The following is a 27,708-nucleotide window of genomic DNA, read 5'->3' as shown; positions in this document are numbered from 1 at the left end:
AGCTGGGGTGAGAAGATATCTCATTATAATTTTGATTTGCATTTCTCTAATTAGTAATATTAGTCATTTGTATGTCATCTTTTGAGAAATGTCTATTCAGACCTTTTGTGCATTTTTAATCAAATTATTTGTTTTTTTCCTACTGAGTTGTTTGAGTTCCTTACATATTCTGGTTATTAATCCCATGTTAGATGGGTAGTTTGCAAATAATTTCTCCCATTCTATGGGTTGTCTCTTCACTTTGTTGATTATTTCCTTTACTGTGCAGAAGCTTTTTAGCTTTATGTGATCCCATTTGTCCAGTAATCAGCCCTAAAAAAGAATAAAATCCCGTCATTTGCAAAACATGGATGGAACTGAAGGACATTATGCTAAGTGAAATAAGCCAGACAGAGAAAGACAAATATCACACATTCTCACTCTTATGGAAACTAAAAAAAATAAAGGAACTCATGGAGATAGAGAGTAGAATGATGGTTGCCAGAGGCAATGAGGTGGGGAGGGAGGGAGATAAAGTAGAAATGATTAATGAGTACAAAAATACAATTAGAATGAATAAAATCTAGTATTTAGTAGCACAGTAACTATAGTGAACAGCAACTTATTGTATATTTTTAAATAACTAAAAGAATGGAATTGAAATGTCTAACACAAATAAATGATAAATGCTTGAGGTGATGGATATCCCAGTTACCCTGATTTGATCATTACACATTGTCTGCCTGTGTACATCATATGTACCGCATATACGTATATATACAACAGTTATGTATCCAGAATAATTAAAAGCTTTTAAAAGCGGGAGGCGAATGGATTACTGACTGTGGTCTCCTGCTTTCCTTCAGAGAACACACAATCAAAAAAGTACTAGATCTGGACTATCATAGAGAAAGATGAGACTTTGTAAGCATATAAGAATATGGAGAATAAATAAATGTAGCTAATAGTTGTAGGTTAATGTCTCTGTCTCAGTACCATCATAGAGAAAGACAAGACTTGGTAAGCAAAAATTCCTATGAAGAGAATATGGAGAATAAAGTAGCTAATAGTGGAGGTTAATGTCTCTGTCTCAGTTGGACTTACTTCATAAATTAAAATTTTTATATGTTGACAGTTTTCTACTAAATTATTGGTCATTCATATTTATGATAAAGGTATATTTGTGCCTTTTTAAAAATTGTCTGAACTTTATTTCTTCCTTTTTATGTCTTTTCAGGGAATTAATTTTTACTTAAAACATTTGTTTTTATTAAGACTTTTGAGGCCAGGTGCAGTGGCTCACGCCTGTAATCCCAGCACTTTGGGAGGCCAAGGCGGGTGGATCACGAGGTCAGGAGACCAAGACCATCCTGGCTAACACGGTGAAACCCCGTCTTTACTAAAAATACAAAAAATTAGCTGGGCGTAGTGGCGGGTGCCTGTAGTCCCAGCTACTTGGGAGGCTGAGGCAGGAGAATGGCGTGAACCCGGGAGGTAGAGGTTGCAGTGAGCCGAGATTGCGCCACTGTACTCCAGCCTGGGCGACAGAGTGAGACTCCATCTCAAAAAAAAAAAGACTTTTGAGCATCCCCAATCATGGCCTAAATTGTGAAACCATTTCTTTTCCTCTTTTAAATCCTCTCTTAGCCCTTTAATGAAGTAATGCTTTTCAGGTTAGGAACCTTGGCACAAAGTAGCAGAATCTGTTAATTTAATTACTTCTCCTTCCCTCTTCCGCCTCCCCCTCACTCTAGTGCTGCTGAATTCTTCGTATTATGTGGTCTTCAGGGGTAACTGCAGAGTTCTGACTCTTTGGGGTATAACTTAAATGCGCCAGAGTAAGAGCATTAGGCAGACATTTAAGACCACTATGTATATGTACGAGTATATACTTACTTGTAAGTATACATCTCAGAAGTATATTTGACTTTGACACTAAAATGGCTTGCTTATGCAGCTCTTTTTCCTCACATATTTAAAAGTTGACCTTGTTTGAAAGTGGCAGTAGGTAACAGAACATTTTATTCAATTTGAGTTTCCATTAGATAACATGATTTTTGTAATGTATTAAGTTACAGTTTACATTCTCAAGATTTTCTGATGTACTAGAGGTCTCAGCAGAATTCATAATCTTAATTTAAAACCTAAGGCCAGGCATGGTGGCTTACACCTGTAATTACAACACTTTGGGAGGCTGAGGCGGGTGGATCATTTGAGGCCAGGAGTTCCAGACCAGCCTGGCCATCATGGCAAAACCCTGTCTACTAAAAATATGAAAAATAGCTGGGCATGGTGGCACACTCCTGTAATCCCAGCTATTCGGGAGACTGAAGCACGAGAATTGCTTGAACCCAGGAGGCAGAGGTTGCAGTGAGCCAAGCTCACACCACTGCACTCCAGCCTGGGTGACAGAACGAGACTCTGTCTCAAAATAAGTAAATAAATCAGAATAAATAAATAAATAAATCCCAACTCGTTTCTACTACCAGTTTTATTATTTATTCCTTTGTTAATGTACTTAATATGTCCTTTGTAATGCAACTCTAAATAGCCTTTTAAATACTATTCAATCCTATATTTAGTAATTCAAATTTTACAGTAAAGGGAGAAGGATCATTATTGCTATTGTTTGCTTCTTAACAAAAAAAAACAAAAATGTGCAGTTTGCGTTTTAAAATTGCAAAAGGAATGCTCCATTTATGTTTTATGTTGAATGGCAATTTTTCCCACTCTTAGCTTTAATGAGTTTAATAAATAAAACAGCATTGTTATATAGTCTCCTTAATTTACTTAACTGTAAAATCTCATTAGCATGCTTCTCATATTTGTCAAGGCCCAGCATCTTTTTGTTTTGTAAACTCATGCTGTGGTCACTGTTAAAATTCACTAATCACCAATGAGTAAAACCTTCCTAGATATATATCTACCTATTTAATTTAAATTGAACAGTTTTAATATATTTCCCATCATATAATTAGATACATTTTTCCTTGTATAACTAGTGACAAGATTGAAGTTCAGCATTAACTTTAATGATATTGAAAGACATTATCATCAACACTTCAACAGAAAAATTTTGAGAGATACACGTACATATACTCATGCACCCACAAAGAGTGCTTTTCTGCCTAATGAGTTGTAAGGGCACATAAGAAAGTTGAATAGGTCGGGCACGGTGGCTCACGCCTATAATCCCAGTACTTTGGGAGGCCAAGGTGGGTGGATCACGAAATCAGGAGTTCAAGACTAGCCTGGCCAATATGGTGAAACCCCATCTCTACTAAAAAATACAAAAATTCTCTGGGTGTGGTGGTGTGCGCCTGTAGTCCCAGCTACTCAGGAGGCTGAGGCAGGAGAATCGCTTGAACCCAGGAGGCAGAGGTTGCAGTGAGCCAAGATTGTGCCACTGCACTCTAGCCTGGGTGACAGAGTGAGACTCCTCAAAAAAAAAAAAAAAAAAAAAAAGTTCTTGAATAAAGAAGGATTATTCTTCCAAGAATCCAACGTAGCTGTGTACCTTGTAACAAGTGCAGTCCACTTACTGTTATACTCAAAGACAAGTTTGTATATTGATTGGTTCTTTCAAATTCTTCACCTCAGTTTCTTCTTGAGTACTTGTAGAAAGAATGATGATACTGATGGCTATTTTGATTTCTTTTTTACGTTCTTTTCTCGTTTCATTTCTGGAAATATTTAGTAATTAAATGTATTATATGTTAAAGTCTGTTGACTTATACTGAGCTATGTTAAGAAATTATTTCCAATGTGTTTGTACCAACAGGTTGGCGATAGTATTGTTCACAAAGCCAGAGAGACCTTGGAACGAGCTATTAAACTGGTGAATGATACCAAGAAATGGGGGGCTAGGGTTGTATATGGCGATACTGACAGGTAATGGGTTTTTGGTTTTGTAGTTGTCTTTTTGCATCTCTCTAGATCTTCATTTCAGTGTTTAAAATGGCTTAAGGGAATCTTTTCTAAAAACAGAGTTCTGTCTGAGTCCTTTCCAGTCCTTACGATCTCATGATCAGAGTTAACACAGATCCTGATTTACCAGATAGGATCGTAAGAGACAGTTTGTGTCCTGAGCCACAAACTGAAGATACCTATGGCTTCCCTCCAGGTAGCTCAAAGCCAAGTAGATAGTGATCTGTAAACTAACTGTGTACACAGGAGTCTAGTTTATTTAAAGAAACTACTTTTAATGTGAATAATTCCTCTAATATAGCTGTAACTCTCTGAATTTAAGTGTATATCTTAAAATAAACTGTTTTTGAAGGACAATTGCCAGAACTGTGAATGGTTAACTTACCACTCGGCCCCAGAATATGTTGACCTTCTAAGAGAAGTGCATATAGGCAAATACAGTTTTCCATTTGATTCCAGAGGGTCCACAGACTTCCTCAAGCCTATTATTTATGGATTGGCAAATAATGTGCCTGCATTTGAAGGCACGTTATTAATAATGTAAGTTATTAACACCAGCTTGCACGCTTCCTTGCTTGCTGTGATATTTTTCAGGTTTCAGTTATTTATGTAACATCTTTTTTGCATGGCTTATTGAAATTCTTCTAGAATGTAGGCACTATTCAAATTTCTTACAGTGAAATTTTTTCCATATTGGGGACGTAGAGTCACAGTGTGATCATGCTAAGAGCACTTGCATCAAGACCTCTGATCTCTTTACAGTCCAACAGAGCAATAGGAGATAATGCTTCTGATCATTAGTTTATAAGTAATCTTTGAACAGCATTTAATCTTATCCAGTTCTTTAAAATGTTCATACAGACAGCATAATCATATTAATGCTGAATGAGACCTTGCCTTATAGAGCAGCTGTTTCATTACCAGCCGGTGGGGATAGTTTCAAATTATCCAGGCCCTAATTATCCATATTCTCTCCTGTTCCTCATCAAAAGCCACTTCTTAGTTTGGCTTTGGTTATTTTATTGTTCTATGAAACTACTTCTGCTGGGTATTCCAGCAAAATAAGAGTTACTAAAATAAGTTCTGCACTTGTTAGCAGAACTCCTTAAAAAATATTTAGGGAAAAATGTTAATCCTTTAACTTACTGATTTTAATTCAGGGGCTATCCATGTTGTTGACAACACCCAGAAGTCAGCATGATTCTGATTGTAGTTATATTATTTACCCTTTAAGATCTGTAAGAAGTCAAGCTACAAAAAATAATAGACTCACAGAATGTCAGAGCCGGAAGGGATTTTGATATTATTTAGGCCAGCAGTTTTCATACTTGGGGAGAGCTTAGAATGTGCCTCAAGTGATGCTTATTAAGAACAAATTTCCCTAGGATAAGAAATTTAAGATCTTGCAACTAGTCAGTAAAGAGCCATAAATTGATATTCAATGTTTTGATTCCTAGCTGATGCTTTCTCTCTACATCAGATTTTATAGTTATTATATGATTCCAGTCAAAGGAAATTTACTTGCAATGTCATTAAAACTTTTGATCACCATTCACTACCTGATACATTCAACAAACATTGGCCAGGCGTGCTGGCTCATACTTGAAATCCTAGCACTTTGGGAGGCCAAGGCAGGTGGATTGCTTGAGCCCAGAAGTTTTAAGACCAGCTTGGGCAACAAAGTGCAACCCTGTCTCTACAAAAAATTTAAAAATTAGCCGGACATGGTGGTGTGCACCTGTACTCCTAGCTGCTTGGGAGGCTGTGAGGTGGGAAGATCGCTTGAACCCAGGAGTTCAAGGCTGTAGTCAATCATGATCATGCCACTGCACTCCAGCCTGGATGACAGAATGAGACCCTGTCTCAAAAACAAGAAACCCAAATGTTTAGTCTGTATGAGAGCAATTCACAACAGTGTCACCCTGGCAGAATACAAGTAAGTTCTTGAAGGAGGACACAAAAAAGTCAGTACCATAGTTTTTGGCCCCACAGCGCCCAGACCTACCCAACAATATTTTACTTCTTAGTAATTATTTTGCCTTGTTAAATATAATTTAAATTTGTGTTTTTTTTCCTTGGAAGGACAATAATGATAAAAGGTTGAGAAACACTGCTCTTGGGATAATAGGTAATGCCTGGTGGAGTGAAAAAGAGTTCCTGGCTGGGCGCAGTGGCTCATGCCTGTAATCCCAGCACTTTGGGAGGCCAAGGCAGGCAGATCACCTGAGGTCAGGAGTTCGAGACCAGCCTGACCATATGGAGAACGCCATCTCTACTAAAAATACAAAATTAGCTGGGCGTGATGGCGCATGCCTGTAATCCCAGTTACTTGGGAGGCTGAGGCAGGAGAATAGCTAGAACCCGGGAGGCAGAGGTTGCAGTGAGCCAAGATTGCGCCATTGCACTCCAGCCTGGGCAACAAGAGCGAAACTCCATCTCAAAAAAAAAAAAAGGCCAGGCGCAGTGGCTCACACCTGTAATCCCTGCACTTTGGGAGGCCGAGGCGGGTGGATCACTAAAAATTAAAAAAATTAGCTGGGTGTGGTGGTGCATGCCTATAATCCCAGCTACTCAGGAGGCTGAGGCAGGAGAATCACTTGAACGCGGGAATTGGAGGTTGCAGTGAGCCAAAATCGCGCCACTGCACTCCAGCCTGGGCAACAAGAGCAAAACTCCATCTCAGAAAAAAAAAAAAAGGAGTTCCCAACTGAGAGTGAGGAGACCTGGATTCTCTTTCTAGCTATACTCCTAGATGATGGCATAACCATTAATAAGTCATTTTGCCTCTCTGAGGCTTAGTTGCCTCATCATCAAAATGAAGGAAATCTGATAGACGAAGGTAAATGACCTTCCAATTATGATGACATTCCAATTAAACTTTTAGTTATTTTTAAATGTACAATAAGTTATCGTTGACTGTAATCTCTCTGCTGTGCTATCAAATACTAGGTCTTATTCTAACTACATTTTTGTACCCATTAACCATCTCCACTTCCCCACACATACACAGTACCTTTCCCAGCCCGTGGCAACCTAGCAGAAACTTTTTTTTTTTTTTTTTTCCTGAGACAGAATCTCGCTCTGCCGCCCAGGCTGGAGTCCAGTGCAGTGGCGCAATCTCAGCTCACTGCATGCTCTGCCTCCCGGGTTCACGCCATTCTCCTGCCTCAGCCTCCCGAGTAGCTGGGACTACAGGCATGCGCCACCATGCCCAGCTAATTTTTGTATTTTTAGTAGAGATGGGGTTTCACTATGTTGGCCAGGCTGGTCTTGAACTCCTGACCTCGTGATCCACCCACCTTGGCCTCCCAAAGTGCTGGGATTACAGGCATGAGCCACCGTACCCAGCCAATAATAACTTTTAAGATGTAAAGTATATGTACCTTTATTTCTTTATCATTTTTATGGAATTATAATTTTTAACAACATGTATAGTATGTAATAAAATATTAAAATATATAGGCCCAAGTTACCAGCTATCATGCCAGTCAAGATATAGAACACTTTTTATCACCCTAAAAAGTTATCTCATTCTCCCTTTACAGTGAATCCCTCACCCTCACTCCATGCCCTAGACAACCACTTATCTGATTTTTATTACTGTAGCTTAGTTTTGCCTATTATAAAACCGTACAGAAATATGTGTATGTGCACTTATTTTAAATGTTGCATACGGCCGGGCGCGGTGGCTCATGCCTGTAATCCCAGCACTTTGGGCAGATCACCTGAGGTCAGGAGTTCGAGACCAGCCTGACCAACATGGAGAAACCCCGTCTCTACTAAAAATACAAAATTAGCCGGGCGTGGTCGTGCATGCCTGTAATCCCAGCTACTCGGGAAGCTGAGGCAGGAGAATCGCTTGACTTGGGAGGCAGAGGTTGCGGTGAGCTGAGATCACGCCATTGCACTCCAGCCTGGGCAACAAGAGCAAAACTCCATCTCAAAAAACAAACAAAAAAAAAAGTTGCATTCATCATTGCATCTGAACATTTTAAGAATAATAATCTTTCATAAAAAGTTGGCAGTTGCACATGAAGTTCAACATACACTTAGCATATGACCCAGTGATTCCACTCCTTTATGCTTATCTTAGAAAAAAGAAAACCTGGCCAGGCACGGTCACACCTGTAATCCTAGCACTTTGGGAGGCTCAGGCGGGCAGATCATGATGTCAGGAGATGGAGACCATCCTGGCTAACACGGTGAAAACCCCGTCTCTACTAAAAATACAAAAAATTAGCCGGGCGTGGTGGTAGGCTCCTGTAGTCCCAGCTACTCAGGAGGCTGAGGCAGGAGAATGGCGTGAACTCAGGAGTTGGAGCTTGCAGTGAGCCGAGATTGCGCCACTGCACCCCAGCCTGGGTGACAGAGCAAGACTCCGTCTCAAAAAAAAAGAAAAAGAAAAAGGAAAACCTATGTCCACACAAAAACTTGTGTACGATTCTTCATTGGAGCTTTGTTCGTAATAGTCCAAAACTGCAAAATATCTAAACGTCTATCAGTGAGTGATTGGACAAGCAAATTGTGGTATATCCATACAGTGGAATACTGCTCAACAATGGAAACCAACCAGTTGCTGTTATTCTGACACCATGGATGAATCTCAAAATATGCTGAGTGAAAGAAGACAGATATAAAAGAGTACATACTATATAGTTTCATTTATATAAAATTTATATTTATTTACTTAGAGACAGGGTCTAACTATATTGCCCAGGCCCATCTCAAACTCCTGGCCTCAAGCAGTCCTCCACTTCAGCCTCCAGAGTTGCTGGGATTACAGGCAAAAGCTACTGTACCCAGTTCATTTATATAAAATTCTTGGAAAAAACCTATATAACAGAAAGCAAGTCTTATGTATTGAACCTGGGGCCAGGAATAGGCTGAAAAATTATTGTGAAGGAGTACAAGGAGGTTGAGGCTGCAGTGAGCCATGATTATGCCACTGCACTCCAGCCTCGGTAACAGAGTGAGACCCTGCCTCTTAAATAAAATAAAATAAGGTAGTATTGGTATAAATGTGCATCAGATGGCCTATAAAGAAACTAAAAAAAACCTTCAGATGGTTCGAAGTATAGCCTAGATTGAAGGTCTAATTAACTAAGGCATTTTTATTCTACCTTAGTGAATGTTAAAATTAATTCAGATTGAGACAATATTTATTTTAAAGACTTTTAGTAGAGTTGAATAAACTACTTTTTTCCTTTCTTTTAATTTTTCATATTAGGCTGTCAGGCAAGTACTGTCTCCAGTATTAGCAGGGACTTTTTCCAAAGAAACCATCCAAAATGGGATTTAAAAATCCAGTATAAAAACACTTCAGAAATATGAGATTGGTTTATATGGCTAGAAAAAAGAATCTTAAAGTCATGTTTCAAGATATCATCCATTTCCACTATTTAATGTCTTTTCACTAGAAATATGTGAAGATGAACTTTATAATCTATCTTACTTAAATATTTAATAACCATTACTTCTGTTGGTGGTCAGGTTGTAGTATATACTGAAATAGAAAAAAAGATGCCCAATGCATTTTATCAGTTATTTTTGAGTATATTTTGTATTGGTATTTTGAGTATATTTTGTATTGGTGTTTTTTATTCATGTAATTCAATATTATTCATTACCAAGTAACATGATCCATTATAGCATATGAAAAGATTTACAGATATACACAAAGTGTTTGTAATGTCTTTTTTGTATATGATATGATTACAGATGTTGATTTTCTTCCGTGTGTCTTTTTATGTTTTCTAACTATTTTTCAGTTAACATACATTACAGAATATATGTCTGTCTTTTTTTTTTTCTTTTTTTTTTTGAGACGGAGTCTTGCTGTGTCACCCAGACTGGAGTGCAATGGCGCAATCTCAGCTCACTGTAACCTCTGCCTCCTGGGTTCAAGCGATTCTCCCACCTCAGCCTCCCAAGTAACTGGGACTACAGGCACACGCCACCTCCCCTGGCTAATTTTTGTATTTTTTTAGTAGAGACGGGATTTTGCCATGTTGGCCAGGCTGGTCTCAAAATCCTGACCTCAGGTGATACACCCGCCTCAGCCTCCCAAAGTGCTGGGATTACAGGTGTGAGCCACCGCACCCAGCCAATGTCTTTCTTTTTTAAGTTGAGTGGTTCTAGCCTTAAGGGAACTTCTCCCATATCACAAGTACATCTTCCATTTTCTTATAATCATATAGTCTCTTATTTTGTGATGTACTTAACTGTGTACCACAGTGGTCCCCAACCTTTTTTTTTTTTAGATGGAGTCCTAAGCTGCAGTGCAGTAGTATAATCTCAGTTCACTGCAACCTCTGCCTCCCAGGCTCAAGCGATTCTCCTGCCTCAGCCTCCCAAGTTGCTGGGATTATAGGCACATGCCACCAGGCCTGGCTAATTTTTATATTTTAGTAGGGATGGGGTTTCACCATGTTGGTCAGACTGGTCTCAAACTCCTGACCTCAGATGATCCACCGCCTTGGCCTCCCAAAATGCTGGGATTATAGGCGTGAGCCACTGTGCCTGGACCACAGCAGTCCCCAACCTTTTTAGCACCAGGGATCGGTTTCATGGAAGACAATTTTTCCGCAGACCAGGTGGTTTGGAGATGAAACTATTCCACCTCAGATCATCAAGCATTAGATTCTCATAAGGTGCACACAACCTAGATCCTTCACTTGTGCGCAGTTCACAATAGGGTTCATGCTCCTATGAGAATCTAATGCTGCCACTGATCTGACTGATCTGCCACTGATCACAGACTGACTGGTATCAGTCTGTAGCCTTGGGGTTAGTGACCCCTTGTGTACCATACAAAGCCTTAAATGTCCAGGGATGATCCAGGACTTTCTTGACTACTGGGGTATCTGAGCTGATCTGTGTGTTAGAAATATTGGATGTCTTAAAAGATTTGTAACAAGATACAAGTACATAAGGAAAGTAATAAAACAGGAGAGCTTACATAGAAAGCATCTTAAAGAGTAAATAGGAGAAAGGGAGTTTTCTTTGGCATTAGACAAGAGTCATAGCCAGGAAAGTTACTCTTGATAAAATTTTTGTTATAATGACTTCCTCATTACCTTACTTTATTTTTAATCCCCTTAGTATGTTTGTGCTACTGAAAGGAGCCACTAAGGAGCAGTCTTTTAAGATTGGTCAGGAAATTGCCGAAGCTGTAACTGCTACCAATCCTAAACCAGTGAAATTGAAGTTTGAAAAGGTAAGAGGAATGTAATATTAGTAATTACATATAAAATTCATATACCTTCTAGAGACCTCTGATTTGTTCAGTACATTTTCAGAATCACTAACAGTATATGGGTCTATTAAAGTGTTAAATTTGGGTCACTGGCTCATGTCTGTAATCCTGGCACTTCGGGAGGCCAAAGCAGGAGGGTTGCTTGAGACCAGGAGTTTGAGATCAGCCTGGACAACATAGCCAGACCCCATCTCTACAAAAATTAAAAAGTTAACCAGGCATAGTGGCACACGCCTGTAGTCCCAGCTATTCCAGAGGCTGAAGTAGGAGGACCACTTGAGCCCAGGTATTCAAGGTTACAGTGAACTGTGATTGACCAGTGCACTCCAGCCTGGGGAACAAAGTAAGACCCTGTCTCTAAAAAAAAAAAAAAAAAAGTATTTAAATATTTTCTCTCTTGTATAATTTTCTCAAAATTTGTTTAGTAATGTATATATGTAAGGAAATGAAAACTTTGTTCCAGTAACTATTATTGTGTAACAGATCACCCCAAACTTAATGGTGTAAAACAGCCAGCATTTCATTCTGCTCACAGATTTTCTGGCTCAGGAATGCAGACAGGGTGCAACTGGAATGGCTTTTCTCTGCTGCACGATGTCTAGTTCCTCAGCTGAGAAGACTGTTAGGGGTTAGGGGTAACCCAACCAGCAGCTAAGGGTTGAAACCATCTGAAGCTTGCTTACCATCATGTCTGGTGGTTGATGCTGGCTACTAGTTGGGACATCAGCCAGAACACCTACCAGTGGCCTTTCACCGGGGCTGCTTGTTCTCCCTCACAACATGAGGGTTGGATTCTAGGTGTGAACATCCCAAAGAAACACAAAAGCTGCTTTGTTTTCTATGACCCAGGCTCAAAGTAACACAGTGTCCCACGCCTCTCTAGATTTAAAGGGAGTGAACTTAGACCCCACTATTAATAGGAAGAATGTCAAAGTCACATTGTAAGAAGACCATGTAGGATGGAAGATATATTGTTTCTTTGCAAAACAAAGTCTACCACAAGGACTTTGAACTCTTTTTCACTTACCTTTAGATATCAAATATGTATTTCTTTCTTTCTGTATAAAAGATACTTAGCCTAGGAACTGTGTGGAATACGAAGAAGCGTAAGACACAGTCCTGCCCTCTAAGAGCCAGTAATCTAAAAGGAAAGGTTAGGAATGTATATAAGCAGTCTCTTGTTGTAAACATAACGGAAAGCAAGATGAGAATAGCCCACTTAAACACTGTGAGAGCACAAAGGAAAGGAGGAATTGCGTCCTCCTGGGCTGGATAGGGAGACTCCATATAGGAAGTAACAATGAACTATGTCTTGAAAAATTGTTAGAATTTCAGTAGGAAGACATGGGGCTGCAATCATTCTGCACAGAAGAAAATGGCATGTATGGAATTGGAAAAGCACAGTATGGAAATACGGGGAAGCAGGAGATAGATCCGGAAAAATAAAGTTGAGACCAGACTGTAGACTGTCTTGAATGCCAAGCTAAAGTGTTTATACTTTATTCAGTAAATAAACAAAACTGGTAGCGCAAGAAAAGGAGTGAGCAAGTGGTAACAACTTAATTCATTTTGCTCCCACGTGTTATATCATGAATTTGTTGGGCCCAAAGTCATATATAGAATTTTTAAAATAATTGATACTTGATTAAAGAAAGCACAAAGACATAAAAATAAAACATTCTTGTTGGGGGAAAATGGTTTTTAAGAGGCATTTTATTAATTTTACCACAGGTATATTTGCCCTGTGTTTTACAAACAAAAAAGAGGTATGTGGGTTACATGTATGAAACACTGGATCAGAAGGACCCAGTATTTGATGCAAAAGGAATAGAAACAGTCAGAAGAGATTCCTGCCCTGCTGTTTCTAAGGTAAGGTTTATCTATCTTGTCTTCATCTGTAAGAAATAAGTGGCTAAAGTGTCTGGTGAAAATGTAACTACCCTTAAACATGCATCTAGGTGAAGGAACTATAGCCTATATAATTAATATAACTATAGGAGTAACTACATGAATTTTGAGAATTTTATTTGTAGTGTCTTATTTTGTTTTTGTTTGTTTGAGACAGGGTCTCACTTTGTCACCCAGGCTGGAGTGCAGTAGTCCAATCCTGGCTCACTGCAGCCTTGACCTCCTGAGCTCAAGCAATCTTTCTGCCTCAGCCTCCTGAGTAGCTAGAATTTTATTTCTAATAAAAACAATTTATTTTATTTTAGTCCTTAAGTTTCTGACTTCCTCCCATACCTTACGTTTTATCAAAAATTACTAAAAAGCAATACATGAGAGTTTCCTGCCTGTTGCCTGGAGATCATATATGTCATAGTGTAACAACTCCTGAAAGCAGAGCAGGATAAACCAGACAGACAGACCTGGTGTGGTGGCTCACGCCTGTAATCCCAGCACTTTGGGAGGCCAAGGCAGGCAGATCACTTGAGATCAGGAGTTCGAGACCAGCCTTGCCAACATAGTGAAACCCCATCTCTACTAGAAATACAAAAATTATCTGGGTGTGGTGGCGCATGCCTGTAATCCCAGCTACTCGGGAGGCTGAGGTGTGAGAATCACTTGAACCCGGGAGGAGGAGGCTGCAGACAGCCAAGATCACAACACTGCACTCAGCCTGGGCAAGAGAGTGAGACTCCATCAAAATAAAAAGAGAGAAACATAATCCATTCCAGATTAACTGAACTTTCATTTATTTGGATTATCAAATACAAATTAGGAAGATTTCCAAACAATTAGCTATAAATTACTCAAATTTCTCAACGATAATAACCCTGATATTTTTTGGCTTTTTCTTTATTCGGGCCTAGACTCCTTCTATAGCAAAACAAAAATAAGTGGTATAAATGGGAATAGCATTCTATATACTGTTTGATGAGAGCATTAAAAGCATAGTGGATTGAATATTATCAATATATTATGTCATATATATAATATTATGTGAATTTGGGATTTTTTTCAGCACTATTTCTGGAAGAGATATAATCCAGTACCTTCTTTCTCTGTAGGCAGAATTGTACTCAAGCTAAATTAATAAGCTTATTGTATAAATATCCATTGGTTCCAGTATTTAGAATAAGACACAGAGCTTTCACCTAGAACTAACTTAATCTACTTGGCCGGGCACGGTGGCTCACGCCTATAATCCCAGCACTTTGGGAGGCCGAGGCGGGCGGATCATGAGGTCAGGAGATTGAGACCATCCTGGCTAACACGGTGAAACCCCGTCTCTACTAAAACAAAAAATTAGCCGGGTGTGGTGGCACACGCCTGTAGTCCCAGCTACTCGGGAGGCTGAGGCAGCAGAGTCGCTTGAACCCGGGAGGCAGAGGTTGCAGTGAGCCGAGATCACGCCATTGCACTCCAGCCTGAGCAACAGAGCAAGACTCCGTCTCAAAAAAAAAAAAAAATTAATCTTACATAAATCCACTGCATGCTGGTTATTTCCTAGTAGAAATTTCCAACACAGAAAATTCTGTTATAGTTATTTATCAACATTATAAAAAGTCAAAAAGGCTGATTTTGATTTGACTGCCTGGTGATCTTTAAACTTCTCTGTGTTTCCTGTGACTGAATCAGGACCCTTTCTATACTGGTAAATAAAAAAACAATACATGAAATCGTGTCTGGTTTCTTGTACCTAGAGGCTTTGACTATTAAAAAAAAAAAAACAACGTGTTTTATGTTGCTTATCCCATAACAAATGTTAATTTGCATGTCATTCCACATGATTTTCCTTAAACTACATGATATTCTATTTTTAGAAATAGCAAGCTCTCTAAAGTCTCAAATAACTTTCAATTTTTAATAATTTTATTATCCCATCATTGTAAGCAACAGATTATTTAGGTAGGTTAGCAGGTTACCCAGTAGTTACATAATTGAAAGTGTAATAACAATGGTGAAACATACTAGGAGATATTTTATCTTTACTTGCATATCTTTTTTGTTTTAAGATACTTGAGCGTTCTCTAAAGCTGCTATTTGAAACGAGAGATATAAGTCTAATTAAACAGTATGTTCAGCGACAATGTATGAAGCTTCTGGAAGGAAAGGCCAGCATACAAGACTTTATCTTTGCCAAGGAATACAGAGGAAGTTTTTCTTATAAACCAGGAGCTTGTGTGCCAGCCCTTGAACTTACAAGGTAATGATACCCTCAGTACCTTGCCAGGATAGTCCTGAGATTCTGCACAGGTCTAGAAGACCCAAATGAAAAGACAGTCCATAGACACAGACACAAAATTGTTTCTTTACCTGCGCACATGAAGCCTCACTGAAAGTTAGTGAATATTCCCTCATACTTTGTAAGATGTGAAGAGGAAATCCTCTTTTGGGCTTCTTCAGAAACTTATGCAAAGAAATTGTGACACAGTGCTTGATTCATCTGTTTTTCCCACATCAAAATCACTAGGTAGTCCTTAATATTGTTCTACCAAAGCATTTAGATGGTATCATTCTGGAATCAGATAGTTTAACCAGGTAAATTTTCTCTTATCTTTCATGATAGATTTAATGATAGTTAGTTCTCATTCTTAGGGGATAAAATACATCTTTTTCCTGCCCCTGGAGGCAGGGTCTCACTCTGTCGCCCAGGCTGGAAAGCAGTGGTGCAGTCACAGCTCACTGCAGCCTTGACCTCCCAGGCTCAAGCGATCCTCCCACATCAGCCTCCCAAGTAGCTGGGATAACAGGTGTGCACCATTATGGTGGCTAATTTTTTTGTGGAGATGGGGGTCTCACTATGTTGCCCAAGCTGGTCTCAAACTCCTGGGCTCAGGCGATCCTTGGCCTCCCAAAGTGCTGGAATTACAGGCATGAGCCACCACTCCCACCTAAAGTACATCTTAAGCTAGTTGATATCTGCCAACTCATTATTTTCCAGGTAACAGTGACTTACAGAGTAATTTTTAAACTCTTGTAGGATATCTACACTTGGTGTCAACTAAGCAAAATGTATATATATTATTCTCAAAGAAATAGTAATTCTGTTTTGAAATTGTCTTTTGTAGTTTTTTCATTGTTTTATTATTGTTTAATTCTGACTTAATTTGTGAGAAAGATGGCTTCCATAACAGTATTTGGGTGTGGTTTTTTTCTTTGAATTCGAATAGGAAAATGCTGACTTATGACCGGCGCTCTGAGCCTCAGGTTGGGGAGCGAGTGCCATATGTCATCATTTATGGGACCCCCGGAGTACCACTTATCCAGCTTGTAAGGCGCCCAGTGGAAGTCCTGCAGGACCCAACTCTGAGACTGAATGCTACTTACTATATTACCAAGCAAATCCTTCCACCCTTGGCAAGAATCTTCTCACTTATTGGTATTGATGTCTTCAGCTGGTATCATGAATTACCAAGGGTAAGCTTACCAAATAGTACATGTGCTCTAACTATGGAGAGATTTCACTCCAAATTTTCAGTAGAACTAAAGGTTTTATGTGCTATTGATATGGGAGTGCTGGGAAGGGAAGAGTGTGGTCCCGTAAAATGATACGGAAAGCGGGAGGGGAAGTGCTGGGTAGAGAAAGGTGGGTCCCTGGCTAGGGCTCCACCCCCACAGATCTAGGTGAGGATAGGCACTCCTCCTTTCATGCCCAAATGTTGCCATTTTCCAAGACCACCTTGGCCTGCCACGCCCCAATCCTGGGCCTATAAAAACCCGAGACCCTAGTGGGCAGACACACGAGCGGCTGGACATTGTGAGGAACACTTCGGTGGAAGACCCAAGCAGCTGGTCGTCAAGAGGAGCACGCCAGCAGAACAGCACACCGAGAGGCACTGGCATGCTGGCAGGCCATTGACCGGCAGGACAAGGTGGAGTTTGGCCAGGGCAGTCAGAGAAGAGACGGGGCCACCTAGCAGCCCAACTCCAGGGGAAAACCATCTCCCTGCTGATTCCACCATCAGATGAGAGCTACTTCCACTCAATAAAACGTTGCACTCATTCTCCTAGCCCACGGGTGATCGGATTCTTCTGGTACACTAAGGCAAGAACCCGGAATACAGAAAGCCCTCCATCCTTGAGACAAGCTAGAGGGTCTAATTGAGCTGGTTAACACAAGCCGCCTATAGACGGCAAACTAAAAGAATACCCTGTAACACACACCCACTGGGGCTTCAGCTGTAAACATTCACCCCTAGACACTGCCATGGGGCCAGAGCTCCACAACCTGCCCGTCTGTGTGCTCCCCTAGAGGTTTGAGCAGCGGGGCACTGAAGAAGTGAGCCATTCTCCCTCTCGCACACCCTGTGAGGGGAACAAGGGAACCTTTCCTGTTTCACTGTGAGAGCAAAGCAGATCCTCTGTCCTAAACTGACAAAGATGCCATGCTCTCCTGGTTTCCTGAAAGATAAACGTTTTAAGTATTCTACAAACACATTCCTAGCTTCTATCAAGTTGGCCAAATTATAGAAATATTAAAATAAATCCCACAACAATTTCAATGGTAGCCACAAATAACGTAGAATAAGCCAGTTAATAGAAAATAAATGTACAGCAAAAATTCCTTCGAAATGAATGTCTAAGAAAGGTGTAGGATTTAGTATCTAGACACACTAGACACAGCCCTGAAGAAACCAGAGTAAAGAATTACTGCAATGGTAAAATAGCATTATAGTTGTTCCCCAACTTATGATGGTTCAACTTAAGATTTTTCTACTTAACGATGGTGCAAAAATGATATGCCTTCGGTAGAAACCGTAATTCAAGTACCCATACAACCATTCTGTTTTTCATTTTTGGTACAGTATTCAATAAATTCCATGAGATATTCAACACTTTATTATAAAATAGGCTTTGTGTTAGATGATCTTGCCCACCTATATGTTACTAAGTGTTCTGAGCACATATCCTGGCTCTAAGGCAGGAAACTCAGATTCTTTATTACTAATGTTCATCATCATCGGCAAGAATGTTAACCCAATGACATTTGTAAGAGGCTAACCTAATAACTTTTTTACAAAGGGATTTATTGCGGCACTATTCACAATAGCAAAGACTTGGAACCAACCCAAATGTCCATCAATGATAGACTGGATTAAGAAAATGTGGCACATATACACCATGGAATACTATGCAGCCATAAAAAAGGATGAGTTCATGTCCTTTGCAGGGACATGGATGAAGCTGGAAACCATCATTCTCAGCAAACTATCACAAGGACAGAAAACCAAACACCGCCTGTTCTCACTCATAGGTGGGAATTGAACAACAAGAACACTTGGACACAGGGCGGGGAACATCACACACCAGGGCCTGTCAGGGGGTGGGGAGCTGGGGGAGGGATAGCATTAGGAGAAATACCTAATGTAAATGATGAGTTGATGGGTGCAGCAAACCAACATGGCACATGTATACATATGTAACAAACCTGCACATACCCTAGAACTTAAATTATAATAATAAAAAAAAGTATCTGATAATATTAAGATGTAAGTTCCATGAAGGCAAGGACTTCATTCATTTCTGTAGCTCCAGTGTCTGGAACAGTGCCTGGCACATAGTAGCTACTCAACATTTGTTGAATGAGTGAATGAATGAATGAATGAATGCCTGAGTAAACCTGTAATTAGCATGAAAATAGCAGCTTTGCTGTGAAGCTGACTCAGACTTACTTCTGAATGGATGTTTTTATAGATCCATAAAGCTACCAGCTCCTCGCGAAGTGAACCTGAAGGGCGGAAAGGCACTATTTCACAATATTTTACTACCTTACACTGTCCTGTGTGTGATGACCTAACTCAGCATGGCATCTGTAGTAAATGTCGGAGCCAACCTCAGCATGTTGCAGTCATCCTCAACCAAGAAATCCGGGAGTTGGAACGTAAACAGGAGCAACTTGTAAAGGTACAGTTTTGTTCCATGGGCCCGGAATCACAAGCAGTCTGATCTTACAGGAAGATATAGTCACTCTTGAATTATAGTGTGAGATACAAAACTGGTGTGAAAAGTGAAATGAAGAGTCTAAATGATAAACTTCCTAAAAATCTCAAAAATATCATAAACTATTAATAATGGTTTGTTTTATAATTTATTTTTTGTTTTTTTTTTATGGAATAGTGTGTTGTGTTTCTTAATAGCTACAACAAGAATGGCCATCCATCCAATTTCTTTTATAATACAGGTTGAGCATCCCTAATTGAGAAAAATCAAAATTCAAAATGCTCCAAAACTGAAAGTTTTTGAGCACCAACGTGACTCTCAAAGGGAATGCTCATGAGAGCATTTCAGAGTTCAGATTTTCAGATTAATGATACTCAACCAGTAAGTATAATGCACTTATTCCAAAATCTGAAAAAATTTGAAATCTGAAACACTTCTGGTCTTAAGCGTTTCAAATAAGGGATACTCAATCTACAGTATTAAAAAGAAGAAAGGAAAAGTCTCAGTTGCTCTACTAGTGCTTACCATTCTTTAAAGAAAAATACCTAGTTAACTGTCTTAGAGAATTGCTTGCTAGTAAACTTGGAAGGTTTATAATTCTGTGAGTCCAGATAGATGATTAATGGCATGATTGAGTCATACTGTGTGCCAGAGACTGTTCTAGGCACCTTTACAGGTGAGTAAACTGATAACAGAGAGTTTAAGTGATTTGCATGTTACACTGCTAAGTGGCCGAGCTGGGATATAGACATAAAATGCAAGGATGATTTTTCAAGTATGAGAATTCTAGCAGAAATAAACAACAAACATCTCAAAGTAAGTTGAAGAATGAAATCTAAAGAAAAATTTGCCACCTCGCACCCCCCAATAAAATCATTACTCCTTATTATGGTTGATAAGTCATCTCCGTTCTGTCCCTACCTGCTATCCCTTTGTCACGATTTCTTGCTCTTCTCTGTCACACTCTACCTCGACCCATACCATATTGAACTTCTCTTAGGTCTGTGAATGCCCCTCGCCGCCTCCTCCTGGCCTTTAAACACCCTGCTTCTTCTGCCAGGAACACTTTCCTCTACCTATCCCACCCCACCCCCCATCTTCTGAGGAATCAGCTGAAACCTCTGGACTGGGTGAAGCCTTCCTTGCAGTAGGCTCCTGCCATAATCTCCTCTGCTTTACTGTGATTTGGGGTTTGTCTGTCTTCCTCACTAAATAGCAAATGAGCCAGTGAGGACAGAGGCCCAGTTCTTTGACTGTCAAGTCAGTTATGCCTAGCATATAGCCAAGCCCATGGGGCTGGTCTGTAAATATTTATTGAATGAATGAACAAGTTCCTGGTTAATGCATGATTAAAGAAGGAATATATCACTGGAGTTATTACCAACCAACTTTCAGCCATTTTGTACCAGTTTTGTGGTTCTAGTCAGTACAACCACTGAAGTCACTGGGTGCTCCCAGCTTCTATTTATTTAATAGACTTCTGTCCTGATGGCAGCAGCCAACTCTCATAGAAAATTCCCTTGCTGGATCCTAGTATGACGCCTAAATGAGAGCAGGACCTCCAGGGCTCTGCTAAGGTCAGGCTGTTAAATGGTCCTTTCCTAGACTTTCTTATGTTTTTTCTGCACTCAATGACAAACACATCACTACTTGGTGCCATCAATTTACCCAGAGCCCATCCTCCTTCAACATTAGGTGTTCATTCTTTTTTTTTTATTTATTTATTTTTATTTTATTTTATTTTATTTTTGAGGCAGGGTCTCACTTTGTCACCCAGACTGAAATGCAGTGGCATGATCACAGCTCACTGCAGCCTCAATCTCCTGGGCTCAAGTGATCCTCTCAGCTCAGCCTCCCATGTAGCTGGGACTACAGGCATATCCCACCATGTTTTACTAATTATTTTTTTTTAGACATCGGGTCTCACTATGTTGCCCAGGCTGGTCTCAAACTGTTGGACTCAAGCAATCCTCCCACTTCAGCTGCCTAAGGGCTGGGATTACAGGCATGAACCATGATGCCCAGCCATCTTATTTCTTATAAAAATACAGTTTAAAAGAAAGTGATGCCACAGCCATAAAAAAAGAATAAAATCGGCCGGGCGTGGTGGCTCATGCCTACAAATCCCAGCACTTTCGGAGGCCGAGGCGGGCGGATCACCTGAGGTCGGGAGTTCGAGACCAGCCTGACCAATATGGAGAAACTCCATCTCTACTAAAAATACAAAATTAGCCAGGCGTGGTGGCACATGCCTGTAATCCCAGCTACTCAGGAGGCTGAGGCAGGAGAATCGCTTGAACCTGGGAGGCAGAGGTTGCAGTGAGCTGAGATTGCAGCATTGCACTCCAGCCTGGGGAACAAGAGCGAAACTCTGTCTCAAAAAAAAAAAAAAAAAAACAAAGAACAAAATCATGTCCTTTGTAACAACATGGATGCAGCTGGGGCCATTATCCTAAGCAAATTAACGCAGAAACAGAAAACCAAATACTGCATGTTCTCACATATAAGTTCTCACATATAATGAACATTGGGTACTCATGGACATAAAGATGGGAATGATGAACACTAGGGATTCCAAAAGGGGGGTGAGGAGAGGAAAAGTTGAAAAACCACCTGTCAGATACTACATTTACTGCATGGGCAACAGGATCATTAGAAGCTCAAACCTCAACATCATACAGTATACCCATGTAACAAACCTACATGTATACCCTTGGATCGGAAAAAAAAAAAAAAAAAAAAGCGATGCTATTTATAAATAATGATGGTTTGTCATCTTTCAAGAGCTATTTTAATTTGAGGTGTTTTTCAAGAACGTTCAATGAATGTCTCCCATACACTAATTTGTAGAAATTTTTAATGAAGCAGAAATTACTAGAGATGTAATGAGAATTAGAAACACATCCAAACAGGAGATTTTACATCATTCTCAATCCAAGACCAATCAAGTGATCAGAAATAAGTGAAATTATGGAAATTGTAAACATTATAAGTCAGACCTTGTGATTATATATCAAACTCTATAACCCAGTACCAAAAAATGTACTTCTTAAGTGTTTCTAGAATGTTTTAAATGTCTCCCATGCACTAATTTGTAGAAATTTTTAATGAAGCAGAAATTACTAGAGATGTAATGAGAATTAGAAACACATCCAAACAGGAGATTTTACATCATTCTCAATCCAAGACCAATCAAGTGATCAGAAATAAGTGAAATTATGGAAATTGTAAACATTATAAGTCAGACCTTGTGATTATATATCAAACTCTGTAACCCAGTACCAAAAAATATACTTCTTAAGTGTTTCTAGAATGTTTTAAAAATATCTGGCCAGGTGTGGTGACTCATGCCTGTAATCCCAACACTTTGGGAGGCCAAGGCAGGTAGATCACCTGGGGTCAGGAGTTTGAAACGTTTGGCCAACATGGAGAAACCCCAACTCTACTAAAAAATACAAAAATTAGCCAGGCATGGTGGCATGAGCCTTGTACTCCCAACTACTCAGGAGGCTGAGGCAGGAAAATCACTTGAACCCAGGAGGCAGAGGCTGCAGTGAGCCGAGATCACACCACTGAACTCCAGCCTGGGTGACAGAGCAAGACTCCATCTTAAAGAAAAAAAAAAAAAAGCCTCGGCTGGGGATCGTGGCTCACGCCTATAATCCCAGCACTTTGGGAGGCCGAGGCAGGAGGATCACTTGAGGGCAGGAGTTTGAGACCAGCCTGGCCAACATGGCAAAACCCCATCTCTACTAAAAATACAAAAATTAGCAGGGTATGGTGGCAGGCACCTATAATCCCAGCTACTTGGGAGGCTGAGGTAGGACAATCGCTTGAGCCAGGGAGGCAGAGGTTACAGTGAGCTGAGATTGTGCCACTGCACTCCAGCCTGGGCAACAGAGTGAGACTCCATTTCAAAAATAATAAATTAAAAATAAAATAATAAAAATTAAAATTTAAAATTAGCCATGCATGGTGGCGGGCACCCGCAATCCCAGCTACTAAGGAGGCTGAGGCAGGAGAATCGCTTGAACCTAGGAGGCAGAGGTTGCAGTGAACTGAGATCATGCCACTGCACTCCAGCCTGGGCAACAGAATGAGACTCTCTCATCTCAAAAAAAAAAAAAAAAAAAAAAAAAAAGGAAAGAAAAGAAAGCCTCAGTACATTTCAAAAAGTAGAAATATTACAAATGAATGTAATACAATGCTATAAAATGGTAATTAATTACAAACTAAAAAAACAAAGTGATCCTTTCACTTGTAAATTCTGTTAAACAAAATGAAAACACTGCAAATCAGATTCTAGATGGCAGACCTCAGAGAAAAATTCATCACCTTAACACTGTTAATCATAAACATGAAAGAATGAAAGCAAATGAAGCAAGCATCTGACTGAAAAAAATTTTTTAAGACGGAGTCTCACTCTGCTGCCCAGGCTGGAGTGTAGTTGGTGCAATCTTGGCTCACTGCAACCTCTGCCTTCCAGGTTCTAAGCGATTCTCCTGCCTCAGCCTCCCGAGTAGCTGGGATTACAGGCATGCACCACCACGCCCAGCTAATTTTCGTATTTTTAGTGGAGACAGTTTCACCATGTTGGCCAGGTGGTCTCAAACTCCTGACCTCAGGTGATCCACCTGCCTCTGCCTCCCAGAGTACTAGGATTACAGGCATGAGCCACTGTGCCCAGCCTTGACTAAACTTTTTTTGAACAAGAAAGCCAAAGGATAGTAAAAAGAATAAAGATTAAAGCAGATATTTTTTAAGTTCCTGCCTCCCTATGTGCAGTAGATGTCCGGGTTGGGGCACTAAAATTTTAAATGTAAGCCTGAATCAAGCTATAATGCTCAGGGTTTAAACCACCAGTAAAGGATCTTGAAACTAAACACTGAGTTAAATTTAGTGAGTCAAGTAATTCCATCCTGGCTTATTTATCAGACAAGCACAGAAAGAGCTTAAATATTTATCAGTTTGTCCTGGCACCTGAATGTAACTGCAATTCATAGAGCTGGAATACAGAAATTCTATATTTGGGAATAGATTTGAGTCTCTTGGCAGAGATCTAATTAGCGAAGGCTTCATCATAGAACAGCATACTCAGTCTTCATGGAGCATACTGAAGCACATGTTTCTAAGCAGTCTGCTTGTGACAATATCATAATATTGGATACAGTAACCAGTCTACTTAGAAAAAGTGTGCCCTTCGGTTAACTGGAAGATAACTGGGGCAAAGAACAAAAATTCACTGGCCTGTGAGCCATCTCTGAAACTGAAACCCTTTGATAAATATAGACCAAAGAATTCACTAGAGCGTATTTGATTTCTCTTAAAAGACAATCCAGAGTAGTTGTTGCCATTTGGTATGGCTTTTTTAAAATCACTTGTCTACACTATTCAGGTGAAAGTCGGCCTGCATTTTCTTAACCTTTGGAGTCTTCATTGGCATCCTTTTTAATTTTTTTATGTTCTTCATGTTTTATAATCTTTTTTTTATATATGCAACTTGAGACTTTAAAGTATTTTTAAAAATCTGATCATTGTGTAAAACATTATAGTGCTTCTCTTTTTAAAAATTGCCTTATGATTTATTATTTTCCTTAAGATCAGATCTTATTATACATCCAAATCATCTGGGAAGCCTTAAGAAGTACAGATTCTTAAGCTTTCATGCCTGGAGATTCTGACTCATTATGGGTCTGGGATGGGGCACTTGTTTATTTTTAAGCTCATTGTTAGCCAGGGTTAAGAAGCACTGGTCTGCACCACTACTTTCAAATTCACATTATTTGATTTTTCTTTTTTTTTTTTGAAATTTTACAGCTGGGTCTCTGGGGGTGACATCACATGTTGGCAGGTTCCTTGATGCCCCTTGAGCCACAAAACCAGCAAGTTTTTATTAGGGGTTTCAAAAGGGGAGGGGTGTACAAATAGGGAGTGGGTCACATGCTTCAAAGGCAGTAAAATATCACAACAGCAAAGAGGCAGAGTGAGATCACAAGGCCAGGGTGAAACTAGAATTACTGATGAAGGTCCATGTTGTGCTGGGCACACATTGTCATTGATAAACATCTTAACAGGAAACAGGGTTCGTGATCAGACAACCAGTCTGACTAGAATTCGCCAGGCTGGAATTTCCTAATCCTAGCAAGCCTGGGGGCGCTGCAGGAGGCCAGGGCATATTTCATCCCGTGTCTACAACTGCATAAGACAGACACTCCCAGAGCAGCCATTTTAGAGACCTACCCCTGAGAATGCATTCGTTTTCCCGGGGTTATTCCTTGCTGAGAAAAGAATTCAGCGATATTTCTCCTATTCGCTTTCTGAAAGAAGAGAAATATGACTGTTCTGCCAGTCCCTGCAGGCAGTCAGATTTTATGGTTATCTCCCTTATTCCCTGCAAATCGCTGTTATCCTGTTCTTTTCAAGGTGCTCAGATTTCATATTGTTCAAACACACATGCTTTACAAACAATTTGTGCAGATAACGCAATCACCACAGGGTCCTGAGGCGATATACATCCTCAGCTTACGGAGGTGACGGAATTAAAAGATTAAAGACAGGCATAGGAAATTATAAGAGTATTGATTGGGGAAGTGATAAATGTTCATGAAATCTTCACAATTTATGTTCAGAGATTGCAGTAAAGACAGGCATAAGAAATTATGAAAGTATTAATTTGGGGAACTAACAAATGTCCATGAAATCTTCACAATTTATGTTTTTCTGCTGTGGCTTCAGCAGGTTGCTTTTCTCTTCTGGAATACGAAAAAGAGTAACTTTTTTATGATTGGCATATGAGAATATAGTCTAAGTACTTTGAAAACGTGTTTATAGTTCATTTAAGAGACATTCTTTGGTAATTGGGTAGCTTATGTAGATTTTAATAGGATTCCATTGTAAATGAAAGTTAACCTTAGGAATTAAATGAATCCTTAGGGAAATTTGTACTCTATCTTTACAAGATAATATCCTTTAGAAATGTCTCAACATAGGGTAGTCTAGGCTTCCAAGAGATTAAAATTAATGAAAGTTTCTGTAATGTATGTCTGCCAGTAATCTGTGGTAGTCTAGAAAGTAGGGATTATAAAAATTTGTTGTTTGCATACACGCATAAAAACTTTCCTATTATTTTTTGTATTTCTCTTATGCTTTCAGATATGCAAGAACTGTACAGGTTGCTTTGATCGACACATCCCATGTGTTTCTCTGAACTGCCCAGTACTTTTCAAACTCTCCCGAGTAAATAGAGAATTGTCCAAGGCACCATATCTCCGGCAGTTATTAGACCAGTTTTAAATTGTCAATATCACAGTATTACAGGTGCTATTTTTTTCAGTGCTTACCACTAAACTGTTGTGCATGGTGCTTTTTAACTTTCATCGAGTCAAGGATGTTCACTGTCTGTTATCTGAAGACTATGAAGACTTCTATGCTAACCGAATTAAAATGTACTTGTTGATCTCTGAATAGCTCACTTCTTACAATGTACAAATTTCTCATTCTGCCACCTTTTAAACATTGTTTTATAATGCAGGTGTTGGATTTGCTCCAGTATGTGTACCATCTTGTAAATTCATTTGAGTAGATCATGTTTACTTCCCAGTGGAAGGAGCACTGAAAACCTCTTAAAGAAAAAGCATTTGTGTGTTTTCCTTGAACTGTCTGTATCAAGACGTGTTACTTCGAGATATCCATTCACTTTATAATTTTGACTGCAAAATATTTTGTAAATACACTTTTTTACTTTTCAAACAACTGAGTAAAATAATGTGCAATGACTTTTATACAAATGATTTTCAAGTTGTTTGGTATATTTCCTCTAGGTTTTGCTTGACTCAAAGTAGATCGTTATTTTGATCAAACTGTGCAAACAGTAGTACCACGTGTAGCATTTTGAAACATTATTTTTTAAAAAATGCTGTCTTGCTTTAGCTATTAATGGGGCATTGTGAGGAACTGTGCAAAGACATTTTTGTTACAAACCTGTGGGCCTGTTGCAATACTTTAAAAATAAAAAATTTTATTCCATTTGCTTGTTTTGTATAGACATTTCTATTGCTTCTAAATATACTTAAAATATTTTCTTTCCTTATGTACTGTACAGTTAATCTTATTTGCCATCATCTTGAACACAAAATGTGTATTTAGAATATTTGTATAACTGTGTAAAATAAAAAAGGAATTATGTGGTCAGTGCATTGTTTTTTAAACTGGAAATCATTTTGTTTTAAAAGTTAATAATGGAAACCATATTAAAATTGAATAAAATATAAAATATAGCAGTGTGACTTCATCTTTTTTATAAGCCTGCATTGGTTACATCTTTCTTACCCTAGCCTTTTCTGAGTTTTAATGAAGTAAATTTAACATATTTTTATATCCTGTTTGATATTGCAATTTCCTTACCAAAACTTCAGGGTTAAAACCAAAAAAAAAAAAAAAAAAGGGCAGCAAAAATGGGAAAATTTAATTTAGCACTCATCCTTTTAGAGAGTTTTAAGAGTGTACTTGTTAGTAGATCTTCAGTGTTCATTTTCATTTTGATATAATTAATTAAATTACAGAGAAAGAAAAAACTACATTACTTCTTAAAAACTTAAATGCCAATTTTTATATGCCTATTTTTTTCAATAGAAAAAAGTTATTATTTTAACAGAAATAACTCA

At 39.2% G+C, this 27,708-nt stretch overlaps 1 protein-coding gene across 9 annotated transcripts in view; it reads left to right on the top strand.

Moving 5' to 3' along the window:
• REV3L (REV3 like, DNA directed polymerase zeta catalytic subunit) overlaps positions 1-27,335 on the top strand; it is a 193,136-nt gene extending 165,801 nt beyond the window's left edge. For 6 of the 9 annotated variants that reach the window (XR_010157765.1, XM_003950901.6, XM_016956167.4 and 3 more), the window contains 7 exons: positions 3,761-3,870; positions 11,008-11,122; positions 12,893-13,030; positions 15,118-15,308; positions 16,276-16,522; positions 18,800-19,009; positions 26,198-27,335. Coding sequence is in view for 5 of the 9 variants with exons in the window: in XM_003950901.6 (XP_003950950.2) it covers positions 3,761-3,870; positions 11,008-11,122; positions 12,893-13,030; positions 15,118-15,308; positions 16,276-16,522; positions 18,800-19,009; positions 26,198-26,338 (1,152 nt within the window). In the remaining 4 variants the exon portion in view is untranslated. Of the gene's footprint in view, positions 1-3,760; positions 3,871-11,007; positions 11,123-12,892; positions 13,031-15,117; positions 15,309-16,275; positions 16,523-18,127; positions 18,360-18,799; positions 19,010-26,197 lie in introns of all 9 variants that reach the window. The other 3 variants (XR_010157763.1, XR_010157766.1, XR_010157764.1) reach the window with 2 other exon arrangements.
• The last annotated feature ends 373 nt before the right edge of the window (positions 27,336-27,708 follow it).

The sequence above is a fragment of the Pan troglodytes genome, chromosome 5 (assembly GCF_028858775.2).
Source record: "Pan troglodytes isolate AG18354 chromosome 5, NHGRI_mPanTro3-v2.0_pri, whole genome shotgun sequence".
In the NCBI taxonomy this organism is placed as follows: domain Eukaryota; kingdom Metazoa; phylum Chordata; class Mammalia; order Primates; family Hominidae; genus Pan; species Pan troglodytes.
Note: the sequence above shows the minus strand (reverse complement) of the source record. Positions and strands in the feature narration are given on the sequence as shown.